Below are 16,293 nucleotides of genomic sequence, written 5' to 3'. Positions count from 1 at the left end.
TGTAGACATAGCCTTAGAAAAGAGTTCTGAAAATTCCTAAGGATGGGTGTCCTTTTGCAGGCAAGTGGCATAACTTGTTCCACCAGCAGAGTGTGAACCCAATAGGGAGACTTTTAGTTAAGCACATCTAGAGATCCTCCAGGAAAAATCCAAAGTACAATTTATTCGTTGGGAGAAAAGGAAGGTCTTTTGGCTAACGCACAGAATCTGGAAGCAAGAGTCATTGGTTCTATTCCAGGCTTTGCTACAGATGTCCTGTGTGACCTTGGGCAACAATCTTAATCTCTGTGCCTCGTCTTCATTGTCTGTGATGTGGGGATATGTATCTACGACACAGGATGTATATGTGAAGTGATTGGTGATGTCCTCATGAGAAGGCGCTGTAAATAAATATTGTTACATAATTGTAAAATGGTCACTAGGGTTGTTTCGGACCCAGGCTAGGCACCCAACCTGGGTAAGTGAATGTACTTCCACCACTCTGCTTTCTGGCTTAGGAGTGAATGGACAAATTTACATTTCAGGTTCCATCCCCATGGATGGCTGTATTGATCTATAAGCTATTGTATTGTTTTAATAATCAAAAGGACTTTAATGTGTAATGCTTAAAGGTTCATGAATAAACACAGTAATTCTTTTGATTATTAAACCAGTTTTCAAGCAAGATAAAGCTGGTTTACAGGCTGACAAACTGCCATTATAACATATGTCACTTTTCAGCAAGTGGTACGCAACTGATAGTAGGAAGTTTAGAAATTAAATTCTAATACAGCATTTTATTTTTCATGATGAAAAAGATTTCTGCCTGTGAATGTTCAGAGCTCTGCCTTGAGCAAAATGGGCATGGCTTGCTTTTAAGAAATCTAACTTAAATAAAATATGCTGTGAGTGCACTTGATGTTGTCACTACAAGTATGATCTTTCTAGTCCTTAATTTTAACTGTTGCGTTTATTAACATCTGACATATTCAGCCTTGCGTTGCATAGACTGCAGAAATCTCTGTCCAGCGAATAATTGTGATCACCTTTTTAAACCAAGCTCTTCTCCTCCCTCTTCTCCTCCCTCTACAGGAGAATTTGCAGCGTTCAAGTAGCCACAGCGTCATGGCAGCACCCACACTATTATTTAAGTCTTGTGTTCCTACAGTTTCTTAACATCAAAACTCTATTCTGCTCCTCAAAACCTAAAGCAATTTAGGAAAAGATATCTGTTAGCTTAGAGTGGAGCAGAATGGAACTGCTGGTCCAACACTAGGGGGGGAAATAATCTTTTTAGGAACCAGAATTCTCTGCTGCCAGTGTTTCTCCTTCAACACAAAACACCACGGAGACCCGCAGTGGCTGCCTGTACCGTTGGCATCATTCCCAGGAGAGAGGAGAGGGCACATGTGTTTTGACTTTGGTGCTCAGGCATAAGGGGATGGAACTGCTGCTGCAGCTTAGGAGACTTGCTTTGGATGGTCTGCCAGTTGGCTTTCTCCCTCTAACAACGAATCATCAGAGGCTGAACATCTGATGAGAGTGCTAATCAAAAGAATCATCTTCTGTTCTGATTTATATTTTCCTGGCATGCTTACTGATTTATGGGACAAAATGCAGTATCCCCTTTTCATTTAAATGCAGATGTCAAATATTTTAATCGATCTACATCACTAACTTTTATCCTGGTCAAATTAGATACCTTGCAGGATGAGAGATTAACCTGAAGGAAAAGGGGATGCTGCAACATTTTTCAAGTTTACTTTTCAGCTATCCAAAAAACTAGCCTTTTCTTGTTCCCAGTGCTTTCTGGTGTGCTGAGAAAGGGCATCTTTCAGAAGGGTTGGGTAGCTCCTCTCGTTGGTCCAGCAACAAACTAAAGTCAATGAAAAAAAAATGTAGCAAGTTCTCAAATTTTCTTTGTATCATCTGTGCAGTGTATTTTTCATAGATGCGACAATGGCATCTGTAGTCTGTAAACTGCTAATACAGACTATGAATGGTGTATGTACCTATTTTAAAAGTTTTATTTTAAATGAAGGTGCAGTTCAATGCCAGATACCTTACCAATGCATAAGGTTTTCATAAACAAGAAAAAAATGTTCTCAGGTTGAATTGAATTAACCCCTCCCCCTAGAATTAGACATTCTGCAAATTGTGTTTTGGTACTTAGAGAGCTTTTTTAAAAGGATTTTTATCCTGTTAACTCAGTGTTCTCTATTAAGCGTGTGTGTAAATGTGGAGCATCTTGTCCTAATGGCAAGGTGTTTGATTTAAAAAACAAAACTACTACTACAAAAAACGGTACTTGCTGGATCCACGCTGACCTTTTCTCCTCTCACCGGTTCTCTCTGTTTGACTCTCTTGTTCCTATCCCTCCATTTTTCCCTTTTCCACTGTTTGCAACTAGGATAAAGGTGACAGTATCTGCATTAATTTCTCTTTTTAATCTGGCCTCCATACTCACTTCTCTAATGCTTGGTAGCTTTTTGACAAGTTACCAGGTCAGAATTAAAATTCATAAAGTTGAGCACATTGTTTACCTCTACTAGAATATTTTGTGATGTGATCCATTTGCAGAATATCTCCAATATGTGATATGAAATGTAAATTATTTGTAAAGAGGCAAGTAAGACCATAGTAGAAACATTCAAACTCACATAAGACTCTTCAGAGTTTGCTTAATATCTACCCTATATCACTCTACAGGAGGCAGGAGAATTGATGTATGACACAAATTGGCAGTGCTTTTCTTTGATTAATAAAATCATAAAATGCATTTGAAGGAGTTAAATGTGTACAAATGCACACGGCTTTGGTTGAACACATTGCTCCTGTCTCAGTAGGTGAGGTAGGGATCTTTCATGTGTACAGAAGGGTGCCCCTGGATTTAGGAAAGAATACATATCTCTTGCAGAACATGCTTTTAAAACCATGTATTTCTACAGCTTTTCAGGTAGTCTGTTATGTTTGTCAATTCATATTTATGGAGTTTAAGGGGTCCTGATTAATCTGAAATGAGAATTATAATTGGAATACTGTGTATTCATATTAATTCCACAAACATTAGCTGGACAGCAATAGAGAGTGACAGGAAGTTACTATGATGATGAAGCAATTCATATTGCTACATGAATACAATTGATTTTGTGTACAGGATGCATTTTAACAGAGAAACAAGCACAACTTTTTTCTTCTCTGCTGTGGGTCTTCAGATACTATTAGGTTTCTTCCTTCTTGACATGGATGGGTAGGAATTAAAATAATCTGGAGTAGTATCGACTTTCCAGGGTGGAGAAGCAAGTAAGTGATCAGTAGTGCACAGTCAGGTGAAATCACGATGCACCCTGTTAGTGTAATGGTAGAATACAGCACTATCCAAGGCAATTGACGGACCAAGGTAGAAGAAAGCTAGGAACCAAGTTGTCAGTAACAGTTGAGAATTTAATTCCAAGGAAGTGAATTCACTATTGTATCGATGTTTTCCTGTCATCCTTCTAGCTTTTTTATGGTCTGTCATGAAGCTTGTAAATGTAGGGCACACTGAAAATTATATATGCTTTTAAGGGAAGCTATAGCCAAAGTAAGTGTGTATTGCAAGGTTAAGAATGATCATTTCAACATATTGGATAAAAATCCTAATTTCCCTCTATATTTTCATGTTGGCAGAAAAGTATTTGTTAAAATATAACAGTAAGGAATTATTTTTATCCTTGTTTTAAATTAATTTATTTTGTAATGCTTCATTACCCATTATTCAACAATATGCTTCTTGAGCCCATAGGAAAAGCACAAGAAAAATCACTATCCTTGTCCATGCAAAGCACTTTATAAATATGTTTTTTTATCTCTCTCATCCCCTGAAAAACATGTACATTGTTGGTTAGTTAAAGTCTGTCAGGTTTCATTTCTGTTACCTTCCAAGTTTGTTTGTTTCTCTTAAAGTAACTGTAATATTTTATGTTTATGTCCATCTTTCTATCTATACAAAGACCACCTTAATCCTCATGCAAGACTTTGGGAAATGTTAGTTGATAAATAATTGTTTTCATATATTTCTTTTCCTTCAGAAATTACTAAGGATGTTTTGCATGAAAATGGGATCAGTTTTAAAGGTGCCTTGAAGGTGTTTGGTAAATAGCAAGACAGTAGCAGGGACACATATTGAAAGCCCTTAGCTAGCAATGGGGTGAAGAATATAATGAACTATTTAAAAATAAATAAATAATTTCAGGTTCTATCTTTACACCATACAGTTTCAGCTCATCAGTAACACCCCAGCTCAGTGTAGCAAGGCATAAACCCACATGTCAAGTTTGAAAATTGTATTAAATATTTTTTATCTGTTGGGATATAATATTATCTAGGCATTTATACTGCTTTAAACTCCAACATACCTGAGCAGCTAAAAAGCTTTTTCAAAACTACCACTTGAGTACCTGTAGTCCAACTCTGTGCTCTGGTGGAGTACATTAGCTGTGAAACACCCCCACTTCTCCCATATACAGAAATTGGAAAATACCTGTCTTATCATCTAGTCCAATTTCTCTGTCAAAGCAGGATTCTTCCCTACAATATAATGTCTGGGGCATAATGGGGGCTCTGAAGTCAAATGGTGTGAGTGTAGGGACCTGATTATTTTTAAGGTAACAGCACCTGAATGTCCCTATGTTCAGTATAGTCCTGCCACTCTTTTAAAAACAACACTCTTTTAAAAACAATGATAAAAAACAACAACAAAACCCCACACACATTTGCAGGTCACTGAGTTAATCAGTTCCTGCTTGCTTTTATTCCTTATGTGAAATCATCCATTCTCATAATTTGAATTCTTAAGCAGTTATTGGTAATACAAATTATTTTGGGTCAAATTCTGCCATCATACATTTGGGGCTTCTGCTTAAGTCAGTTGGAGCTATATGTGCTCTTTAATGGACAGCATTTGGCCTACTGTGACATGTGAATAAACAGAAGTATGAACTGTTAAAGTTCACATCTTTATGCAAATGTCCAGTGGTAAAAACCTATTGAAGAATTGTCTCTATAGTTGCATTGTGCTGTCAGTATACACCATGCTTTATTGAACACTTTAAAGACAAAGACCATGCCCTACAGACATGATCTAATGTCAGTTGAAGCATCAGTAATTCTTGAAGTTATCTATATAGTGGAGGGCTGAATTAAGAGTGTGCAAACATTTCACCCCTTTCCAGCCTACAGGTTTTTATTGTATATTCCCTTCTTGACTGTGAGTGCAGCATGTGTAGCACAAACTATTCAGAGTACTGTAGACAAGTATCTTTCCGTCCACTGAAACAATGTCACCAGGGTGAAATATGATAGTCTAACCATTTAGGTACATTAAAGATTCAGATAAAACCAAGTTGCATAAATGAACAGTCATGACATCACTTTGAAGATACTGGATGTTTTGTGTCTCAGTAGTTTTTTTTTTATATGTAGATACTAGTTTATCAAAAATATAAACTTGTTCCACTTACTACAGCTTTGCTAGTGATACAGGTTTACTAAGTCAGCTTATTTTAAGACACACACACACACACCCTTTATTGGCCGCTTTATTAGATCTTATCTGGTAAATAAGTACATCAAAACCAGGTGCCGACAGTTGACATTTGTTTGCTTTAGATTTTAAAGATGCTGATATAGAAACTAGTCAGCCAGCACTATGAGAGCAGTGAATAGTAATAGTTGTGTGTATGGGTTGAAGGGTCAATTTTTTAAAAAAAATAGCAGGTTGGGGATGTTGCTGTGAACAGACTGAGGAAGTGAAAGCTAATATATGCACATATAGAAAAGCTATCCAGAAACTCTCTTAAATGGTATACATGAGGCTTTCCAAAAGTTACCTTTGCAATTTGCCAAATGATCTTGTGCCTTTATGACTTACAACCGTATAAATAAAAATAGGTGCTTTGTGGCTTTGGTTTAATTCCAATGCAGTGTCTTCATAGTTAAATGCAAATATAGATAGACCTTTCTCAAAAGTTAAGTTCTGGATTTTGTAAATGTAAGCAAAAGCTATATGTAAGGTAGTGGCAGGGAGAATTTACAGAAATATCTGGTGTTTGTATCCAAAATAAAGTTCAAACGAGACATATGCATTTCTGAGAAACTTGAAGCTACTCTACAGAAAACAAAATGAGCTGCATAAAAAAAAATAAAGCCTTTTTGACCCCTCCAAAAATCTAGCATCTTGTTAGGGAAACTTAATATAAAGTTCTTGGAGACATAAAGTCAAAATATCTGGAGAACTGTATGAAAAGTGAGCTCTAGACTACTAGGCTGTCAGTAACCATAGCGGCATATTGCATGTACATCATGGCATGCAGTTAATACATCATGATCCAGGGGTTATGTTGTTTAATGAAATATCAGCAGGTTTGTTTAGTTCTTTCTCAGGCCTCATATTGATACACTGCTAAACCTCCACAATCCTAGCCACTGTTTAATGATCATATGTTATATTGTTACATGCTTACCTTGGGAGACGAGTGTATTGTCAGTTGAGGGGCAAAAGATATGTTTCAATTTGATGTATTCATATTTCAAACTTATCTTCACTCCTGGCAGTACCTTAAATACTAGTGTCATAATTCATCCGTCTATCCTTAAGGAAAAGAGAGTGTTTTTGTTCTTAATGTTTTTTTCAAGTCTTTTCCCTGCCTTTGTTCTTGGTGGAAGACTTTGGACATAATTCTTTTATATAAATCAGTTCAATTAAATACACAATTAATCTAGAACATTACACTTCTTTTAATCCCTTTTTAGTTCCTTTTATAAAACAGGCTGTAATGTTTGTAAATGTTTTACTTAAATTCCAGGCTATATCTGGAATTTTTCTCCCTCCTCCAACCCATGCACTGAAAATACTCTAATATCCTCCCTACTTTTAGGAAAAACACAGCTATTTTCCTATTTTGTGAAGGAATGAGAGCTGGTGGAATGTTTGGGAAAATTTAAACTGCCTAGGCATTTGTTTTAATATCATAGCAACAGTATGTTCAACCCATCCAGATGACGTAACAGCCTACATGCACTATATAGTCTTTCTGTCTGCAGCAATTGTAGTTTAGAATTCATCTGTATTAACATTTACTTTTCAATTAGTAAGACACGAAGCCAAGAACTATGTACCATTGTTGCTTGAGTTTTAAATAATGGTTCGTTTGTTTTTGACAGATACCATTGCATTTGTGTGCTCACCTTGTTGGAACACAATATATTTGTTTTGTGTGCTTCAGAGTTAAGTACAATATTAAGACATGAGAAGCAATGAACCCTATCTGGGCACAGATATTGGGGGGACAGGGACAAAATGGACCAAACACAGGTGGTAAATATTTTTGAGCTAGTGGGGAGGGTGGGCATAATTTAATTCTTTGTCTAAAATAAAATGTAAGTGCAATAAATGTGCTTTTTATTCAAAGCTGTGAACTGTTTAAAAACAAACATGCACATCATTCCTTCCTGAGCCTTGTTTTTTTCTTTCTTCTCCCCCCCCCCCCAAATGATTGAAACCTGGCAGTGGCCAACCTGCATGTCTTATCTGTTACCATGATTTAATACATGCTTATCTAAATCATGCCATTAAAAATCTCATTTGGTCAGACTAACAAGATAAATCCTGCCCAAGTTTTGCATCTCTGGAGATTTCTTTGGAACTAGTGCTAGTCTGTTATGCTTCACCGGGAAAGGTGGGCTATGAACATCCCTTGAGGATGAAGCACTGGCAGGGGGTCCTGGCAATCTTTTTCATGGGGGGAGGAGGGGTACAGAGTCTACTCCAGCCATTGAATTAGCCTTGCTGAGCCCAAAGATTCCTTCCTCAGCAAATGACTGGAACCTGTTCTGGCTATGCGTCCCAGTGCTGAGCAGAGGACTTTTTCCCTAAGCAACTAGAAAGATGACTGGTAACTTCCTGCTTGAGAGCTCTGTAGTCCTTTTGTCAAAACAAACATGCAGGCTGGCCCCTGTTTTGTCCTGTTATTCCACCTTGTTTTAAAGGAATAGATAATCATTTATGCAGTAGTTGCACAGCCTGTCACTTCCTCACTCACCATCATGCTGCTTTCCCTAGGTTAGAAAAGGTGCACAGTCTTTTCTCCACAAAGGACTCAAAACCAATGTTTCTTTAAAGTTCATGAAAGCATAGCACTCAGTTGTTGGACCCCAGAAGGAAAAGTAAGGGGAGGTGGCTTTTTAAAAAAAATTAAAGATGTTGCCCGATAATACCTTATGAGCAACAGAATACAAAGTAGGAAAAGGAAATCTCTTTTATTTTTTAAACTTAGTGCAATGAAATGTACATCCCAGTTTGAACTCTGTGCTGACACACACAACATTCCTTTAAGCTGTATTTTTACCACCAGAAGTTTTGTGAGGGTCTGAGTCTTCACAGTAGAAGGTCCAATCTAGTTAGTTAAAAAAACAACTGTTAGTAGATCTCTAGCTGCTTTTAAAAACTACAATGGAGTAATTGTTTTAAAACTTGTATTTATTTTTTAATTCATAAGAAAATGTTTATTTTCAGTTTTATGTTATAGACCATGACAACTCACTTTCTTTCCTTTCCCAAATGCCCACAGTAATTGCTACTACAAATTATTTTTCTTGTTTCCTTCCTCTCTACTTTTGTTACCCCTTCCTTTTAGTCCTTCCATTTGTACTTTGAAGTTTTTTCTCATGTAAATTTGTACAATGGGAAATATTGTCCAGTTTGGTTAGAGAGCATGGAGACTTAAAGAAAACATTAAAAATTTGATAGCTAAAATTGATTGAAGAAACCTATTTCTGTGTAAAGTTATTTAAGAACTCTGTATTATATAAAAGGCAAAAAGTTCTATGTACTTGATGTGAATATGAGATTACTGCTATAATAAAGATTGACTGCATGGAGAACCATCTGAGATGACATTTATTTTTAATGGTGCAATCCCCAAGACATCTTTCCATTAGCGCTTTAACAAAGAGTAGCTTGAATATTGTAAAGTCTCAGAGGGGTAGCCGTGTTAGTCTGTAACTTTAAAAACAAGTAGTCCTGTGGCATCTTTGAGACTAACAAAAATGCATCATGAGCTTTTATGGGTAAAACCCACTTTATCAGATGAATTGGAGTGGAAATAGCAGAAACCAAGATGTTTGTGTGTATATAGTAGTAGAAGAAATACCTGACAATTGTAGGACCCATGATAATTAAGTGGGCTGGCTGAATCCAATTCATAGCTTTTGCATATGTTAAAGGCAGGAGCCAATTTCTATTTATAAATAAAAATCTTGGATTCTGTTATTTCCATTACTATTCATTTGATGAAGTAGGTTTTACCTATAAATGCTCATGATGTTATTCTGGATATTGTATAATACTTAAATTTGATAATTAGCTCACAAGAGTGGGAGTTAGAAGAACCCAACTTTACCTTGGGCCAAGGGGCTGTTTCTCCCTCCTGTTTATTGACCTCTGCTAGAGCAAATTTTTGTCCTTGCTCCAAGAAGCTTAGGTTAGACTCTCCATACTGGCTTTGAGGAAAGCAAAATCAAGGATTAAGAACATATTAGCTTGTTTTTACATAAGTGCTTTTCATTGATGTATCTCAAAGTGCTTCATCTTTATCCTCAGACCACCACTGGGTGGTAGTGAAGTATTAACATGTTAAAGCTAGGGAAATGAGGCACACAGAGGCTAAATGATTTTATCAAGGTCACACTGGAAGACTAGTGAAGCAGGAAATTGAATCTTGGTCTCACATTGTCTAGGGTAGTGCCCAGTTTCAGTTAAGACTTATTCTGTGTGAGAGGGGTAACATCCCCTCTTGCCTGCAGCAGAAAATTGCTATAAGCTTGCTTTGCATTTTTCTAATTGTCAGAATTTTTTTATTGTTTAAATAGCTCACTTATCGTGAAAAGCTTTTCCTATTTTAAAATATTCATTAGGTGCTGGTTTTAGATTAACTTCAGCACAGTCCATTTTGGAATTATAATTACTACTAGTATTGAAATCTGATTGGCTGTTTTTTACTTCAGATTCCCCTTCCCCCCCCTTGCAACTTTCCTAATTAGATTACTAATATTAAAAGCTTTGTCTCCCCTACATGAAGTCACTTTCTGAACATGGTTTTGTCGGTCATTACACTTGCTGCTGAATAGTATTCATCACCTATTCAGCTGCCACCACAAGTCATTAGTGTAGCACAGACCAACTGAAAGTAAACTTGTGAAGCACCTGTATGAGCATGTTTGGCAGGAAAGTATATAGAAGAGACCTTAATCAACTGCTCTTTCTTCTCCCCATACAGGGATGATTATTTAGCAAAAAGCTTCCATGGTACAGTGATTTAGTTTACAAAAGAATCTTAAAGCATGAGCTTGTAACTTTTGAGATTTTTATTTACAGTGTGGTTTTACCAAAACACAATAATGCAAGAGCCAAAGCCTCAACTTCTTCAGAGATCCCACCACAGGACCTGCAAATGACAGATGGAAAGAACATTAAGGAACACTCAGTTTGTCAGAGTCCCTTCCTATATCAGTGCAAGCCTTGGACAATAAAATCCAAACCATCCTCTTAAGCCACCTTTGGCAGGAACCTATAACTTTCTAGTGCAAAAAGCATCTACATTAGTAGTTTGTTTTTAAAGACCTCTTTAAATGCAATAATTTGAAATCCCACTGCAAATGAAATAAGTATGTCTTTCATCCAGTCTTAATGGAAACAAGGGCTTGACAGCAAATACTTTCACCTTCCTGATACTTGATGTAGAAGGGAAAGAAACTGAGTTGGTTTAAGAGGTGTGTGGAAATAAATATCTCAATTATACTTTTAAAAGGGATATCTTTCAATTGATCAGTAGTTCCTAGCATTAGTATAGTCAGCAATCAAGTGCCCACGCAGAGATTTAACAGATGTCAGCTTACATCCCAGACAAATCCCGAAAAGGAATTCAACTAAACTTTGGAGCACAGTTCTGTTAGGATTAAACTAATTTTTGGGGGCCTATGTACATTAGAAATGGGATCTAGAGCCTTTCAGCTCTACTGCATTGGCATGAATCCAAAATTGGTGGCTACCTGTTGTTCCAGCTGGAGAACCAGGAAAGGTATAGTAAGGCACGGCATCAGGAAAGTTATAAAAATGGAGAAATCAATGCAAAAAGCTTTAGTTTATTCTTGAACTTATTAAAAAAACCATGGTGAACAATGGCAGAACAATCAAAGTTTATCCCACCACATGAAGTAGATAATGGCTATCAAAAAACTACTACATGACTTAGTGGCAGGATAAGCAAATTGGCAGGGAATTTAAAACAGTACTTCTGTCCAGTAAAGCACCATGTCCTCAAGCAAGAGTCTCAGCACACTCTAAGATGACTTAAGTCCCAGTCATTAGGGATCAATGCAACCAGCAAAGCTAGGGGGGGAAAAATCAGGGGAAAAAAACCTGCTCCATTCTGTGAATCAGTACAGGTTGAAACTATCTGGTCTGGCCTTGTTGGGACTTGACCAGTCCTTAACCAGGGAATTTGCCAGACTTGAGGTCAATTCTGGCCTGCTGTTTCTGGCCTCCAAAGCACCGTGTCTCCACTGCCAATTCCTGGCCTGCCAGTGCTCCATTCTCCCAGCACCCAACCCACTGGGGCTCCGCTATTCTCTAGTCTGGCTACACTCCTGGTCCCAGCCCACCATTTTTTCCTCCATAAATGCTCCAACCCTGGAGCATGCATGGGGTCACCAATGATGCCAGCCAAGGTGTTGCCAGAGTAGGGAAGTCCAGATTAGAGACTGAACGTGTACATTAACAGAGGCAAGGGGCTCTGAAGTCTGCCAATAAATCTTACTGGTAGATATCCCTTTTCACAGAACTTATCAACTGTGCTATGGGGGAATTCTCTTCAGTGTTCACTGTATATTTATGTCAATTCAGGGATTTGAAGTTGGACATTAAGACACATTCCATTCATTCTAAAAACTGTCTAAAAAAGGAAAGTTTCAAGGGAACCTACACATTGGTAGCTGGAGCTATATATCTATTCTTCATCAGGAGGGATCCCCAATTCCTCATCTGTCCATTTTGAGGCATCTGGGTAAGGAAAGTGACCCTTGGAGCAAACAAAAAACATTCAAGTAATAGTTAGTGAACATTTCATTTTCTAGAGCAGCTCCCAAACTACAAAATGGTGCTCTACAAAATGTCATCCCCTCTACAATGTGACCTCACACACACACACACACACACACACGGGCTACGTCTACACTGGCCCCTTTTCCGGAAGGGGCATGTTAATTTCAGCTATCGTAATAGGGAAATCCGCGGGGGATTTAAATATCCCCCCGCGGCATTTAAATAAAAATGTCCGCCGCTTTTTTCCGGCTTTTCTAAAAGCCGGAAAAGAGCGTCTACACTGGCCCCGATCCTCCGGAAAAAGCGCCCTTTTCCGGAGGATCTTATTCCTACTTCAAAGTAGGAATAAGATCCTCCGGAAAAGGGCGCTTTTTCCGGAGGATCGGGGCCAGTGTAGACGCTCTTTTCCGGCTTTTAGAAAAGCCGGAAAAAAGCGGCGGACATTTTTATTTAAATGCCGCGGGGGGATATTTAAATCCCCCGCGGATTTCCCTATTACGATAGCTGAAATTAACATGCCCCTTCCGGAAAAGGGGCCAGTGTAGACGTAGCCATGGTGTGTGTGTGTGTCATGCTGGGTGGAAGACTATCTTTGAAAAGCAAAATTCTATATGGCGTGACCTTATGTGTACAGTGAGAAAGGTCATGCAGCATGGATGAGGCCATTTCAGGAGAAAGACATTGTACTGAGGCTTAAACTGCCTTTTCTTAGGTTATGAAAGTGGGATCCACAGATTATTAGATATTTAGGCACCTAAATTCCAGTTTTTGGCACCACTGTAATCCACAAAACTGCTGCCAAACCCTGTGGTCACCTTGCTTGCCACCTAAGTTTTCAGGTTAAAAGTTTTCTGCCTCTGGGCAGTCCACTGCTGCCTTGTGCTAGGAGTCTGGACACCTATCTCCCACAGTGATTCACAATCCAGGGTAAGATAGGCATACAAACATGTCACATGCCGGACCCAATCTAGCAGACCATGAAGGGTACCAAATTCCTGGATGGAGGAAGAAGAACTGAAGGTGGTAATGCATACCTCCCCTTTTAGAACAATCACCTGGGATATGGTGGGGTCGGCATCTGAGCTCCTGGACTCGGCATGAGTTGGAACTGAGCCTGGCTGCATGACTGCCTGGCTCCTAATACACTTCAATTGCAGAGCTGCAGTAGGGGTAGGTCCCAGACCCTGCGCAAGCAGGACTGAGCCAGGCTGCTGGCCAGCCTGCTAAAAAATTGACTGGCTAGGGGAGGGGGAATGTGTATAATCTACAGCATTAATTCATAAGCTTTTGCTTATCAGTTAATTGGTTAATCGATTACACTATTACATCCCTATACAGGAAGTCTGACTAGATGATCATACTGGACCTTTTCAACCTTCGAATCCAGGACCATGAATATATCGTTATTTAACCACAATGGCATAGCTTCAAGCTGGGTCTGCCACATCCCAAAAGAGTACTCTAACCACTGGTTTCAATAACTAGGGCTGCTACCTCCTCTTTTGCATCATCTTGTGTGGAGTGAGGCAGATGCATCACTCACACCCACAAGAAGCAGGTTAGTCACTTAAGTCCCTAGACTCCAGAAGAGGTTCCCATTCATGGATCACTAAGCACATAGAGGGTACGTCTAGACTACATGCCTCTGGCGACCGAGGCATGAAGATTAGGCTACAGGACATAGTCAAATGAAGCGGCGATTTAAATAATCGCCGCTTCATTTAAATTTACATGGCTGCCGCGCTGAGCCGACAAACAGCTGATCAGCTGTTTGTCGGCTCAGCGCGGCAGCCATGTAAATTTAAATGAAGCGGCGATTATTTAAATCGCCGCTTCATTTTACTATGTCCTGTAGCCTAATCTACATTCCTCGGTCGCCAGAAGCACATAGTCTAGACGTACCCATAGATTCTTCCCTACAGCAAGATCAGTCTGGAACCTATGTAAGGGGTGGGACTTAACATACTACTCTCCACACAAGCTAGCAGCTTCCATTGGCTAATTTAGACCTCATCCACACTATGGGGTTAAGCCAGCCTAAGTTATACAACTCACGTAGCTGGAGTAAACAGAGCTCAGGTTGACTAATTGCAGTGTGTACTCCACCAAACGAGAGGCAAAAGGTAAGTTGACAGGAGAGCAATCTGTGGTTGATTTAGAGTGTCTTCATTAGACTAAAGTGACCCCCAATGGATCAAATTGCTGCAGTGCACCCTCTCACTCCTCCCATGTAAACATACCCTCAAACAACTTAGCATGTTTGCTTTTGCAGACAGTTGCCTATTCATTGTTCTGGGGGCAAAGGTGCTTAATTCAGGCTTTGTGACTGTACAGGCTGTTCCTATGATTTTCTAGGCACCCCTAATCCCTCCTTATTGGACAGTCAAGCCCACCCATGAGCAGCGATTGTTTTTGTTCTGCATTTGCACCATGCCTAGCACAGTGGGGTCCCCCTCTGGGCCTCCTCCATGCTACTTATGGTTTTCCATACTCCCTTATTACAAGGGATCTCTCATGTTGTCATCTCTCTACAATGAGGTCAGGAGTACACATGTGAAGGACTAGTCAACTACAGTAATTCCACATTTAACACATGCTCGCTTAACACGTTTTCGCGATAGCATGATTTTTTTTTAGGGAACCTTTTTTGAATTAAACGACCGTCCCCGGAATAACACGATTTCCCCAGCCGGCCCGTTGCTGGTGGCTGCACGGGGCTACGCCTGCCTCCCTGCAAAGCGACAGAGGGTTTGCCGCTCGCCGTGCTGTTCCCCACTGACTCCCCCTCGCCAGATGCCTTGTCCCCTCTCCTCCGCCCCCACTTGCAGGCTGGTGGCTGGGTTTCCCCAGCTGGCCCATCACCAGTGGCTACAAGGGGCTTCCCCCACCTCCCTGCAAAGCAGCATAGGGTTTGCCACTCGCTGTGCTGTTCCCTGGCATCCCCCCTCGCTGGACACACTGCAGGTCCCGGCAGACCTGTCAGAGGCATACTCCCAACCCAATCCTCCTCCCCTTCCCTTTCCCAGAGCCAAACACCTCCCTCCCTACTGTAACCCAGTCCCCTTTTCCCCCTAACCTTATGTCCTGGTCCCAACAGCCACCACCGCTTGAAACACAACCCCCACCTTTTCCATTATTTTCAGTGGGAAAACTGACCCCGCATAACACGTTTTCACTTAACACGATCATTTTCTGAAACATATCTATAGTGTTAAACGAGGAATTACTGTTGCTTCCCCCCCTTGCTGCTTCTAACAGAAAGAGGGAGTGGGGGGAGTGGGAGGGAAGAGTACTTCAAAGTGGCAGCACCACATGCAGCCTGGGGCCAGCTATGGTCTTCCCAAGATGCACACAGCATTTCAAAGTGGCAGTGCTGCATGGAGCCCGGGATCAGTTACGGACGCCCACACTGTCCCCAGGCGCTGTGTGGCACCGCCACTTTGAAATGCCGTGAGGAGCCTCAGGCTGGGGTCAGCCACAGGGGGCTTTCGCCTTTGAAGTGCAGCGATAGCCCTTAGGGCTGTTGCTACACTTCCAAGGCGGAGGCGCCCTATGGACGGCTGGATGCAAAATGCATCGAGTCCTGGATTAGTCAATGACTTGCCATTGACCATCGCTCGGCAGGGGTGGCGGAGTGACGCAACGAGACACGCAGCTGGCAGGCGAATAGCCCCGCTGAGGGCTCCTGGGGCCGGGGCTAAGGCACCCGCCCCTCGGTTCTGAACTAGAAACCTTGGCCACCCGCCGCGTGCCGCCCGCCCCGCCTCACCAGCACCGCGTCCGGGTCGTGCCAGAAGTGCCAGAGGATCCAGAACCAGGCGAAGCCGCTGAGGAGCTCGCCTACCACCACCTGCCGGCGCGTGAGCGTCGGGAACTGCCGATAGCGCGGCTCGATGTGCACCTCGCCGCCCGCGCTGCAAGGGGCGAACACAGGAGCCGTCAGCGCGCGCGCCGCCCCACGGCCCCTCCCAGCGCCCCCGCCCCGCCCCCACTCACTGCCGGCGCCCGGCCGCTCCTCTCACGTCTGTGGCGCGCAGGACCCGAACCAGGCAGCCCCCGGCGCGGCCCAGCGACCCGAGCATGACGCCGCCCCCGGCTGAGCCGCTTCGTCCCCCCAATGTCACCTTCCGGTCTTGGGGGGGGGAGGTAGGAGGGGAACGTGACCTCCCAACACC

General features: G+C 41.3%; 2 protein-coding genes across 6 annotated transcripts in view; one reads left to right on the top strand and one right to left on the bottom strand.

The window, feature by feature from the left end:
* Nucleotides 1-8,906, top strand: part of BRAF (B-Raf proto-oncogene, serine/threonine kinase) — a 568,039-nt gene extending 559,133 nt beyond the window's left edge. For all 5 annotated transcript variants that reach the window (XM_089782036.1, XM_075939782.2, XM_075939791.2 and 2 more), the window contains one exon: nucleotides 1,072-8,906. In XM_089782036.1, coding sequence (XP_089638162.1) covers nucleotides 1,072-1,094 — 23 coding nt within the window. In that variant the 3' untranslated portion in view covers nucleotides 1,095-8,906. The remainder of the gene's footprint in view (nucleotides 1-1,071) is intronic.
* Nucleotides 8,907-10,365: 1,459 nt separating this feature from the next.
* NDUFB2 (NADH:ubiquinone oxidoreductase subunit B2) lies at nucleotides 10,366-16,274 on the bottom strand. The gene is made up of 4 exons (XM_075939831.2): nucleotides 16,115-16,274; nucleotides 15,888-16,032; nucleotides 12,000-12,095; nucleotides 10,366-10,463 (listed from the first exon to the last, which is right to left on the bottom strand). The coding sequence occupies exons 1-3, from the start codon at nucleotides 16,198-16,200 to the stop codon at nucleotides 12,024-12,026; spliced, it is 303 nt and encodes a 100-aa protein (XP_075795946.1). The 5' UTR covers nucleotides 16,201-16,274; the 3' UTR covers nucleotides 10,366-10,463; nucleotides 12,000-12,023.
* Nucleotides 16,275-16,293: the final 19 nt, after the last annotated feature.

This window comes from Pelodiscus sinensis, chromosome 1 (assembly GCF_052426305.1).
Source record: "Pelodiscus sinensis isolate ZL-2025 chromosome 1, ASM5242630v1, whole genome shotgun sequence".
Taxonomy (NCBI): domain Eukaryota; kingdom Metazoa; phylum Chordata; order Testudines; family Trionychidae; genus Pelodiscus; species Pelodiscus sinensis.
This window is presented reverse-complemented; position numbering and strand designations above follow the sequence as displayed.

Coding starts and splice junctions, on each gene's coding strand:
- NDUFB2 (XM_075939831.2), bottom strand. CDS start 16,200: ATGCTCGGGTCGCTGGGCCGCGCCGGGGGCTGCCTGGTTCGGGTCCTG. Junction 16,033..16,114: donor GGAGCGGCCGGGCGCCGGCA/GTGAGTGGGGGC, acceptor CGCCCCTTGCAG/CGCGGGCGGCGAGGTGCACA. Junction 12,096..15,887: donor ACGACCCGGACGCGGTGCTG/GTGAGGCGGGGC, acceptor GTTTGCTCCAAG/GGTCACTTTCCTTACCCAGA.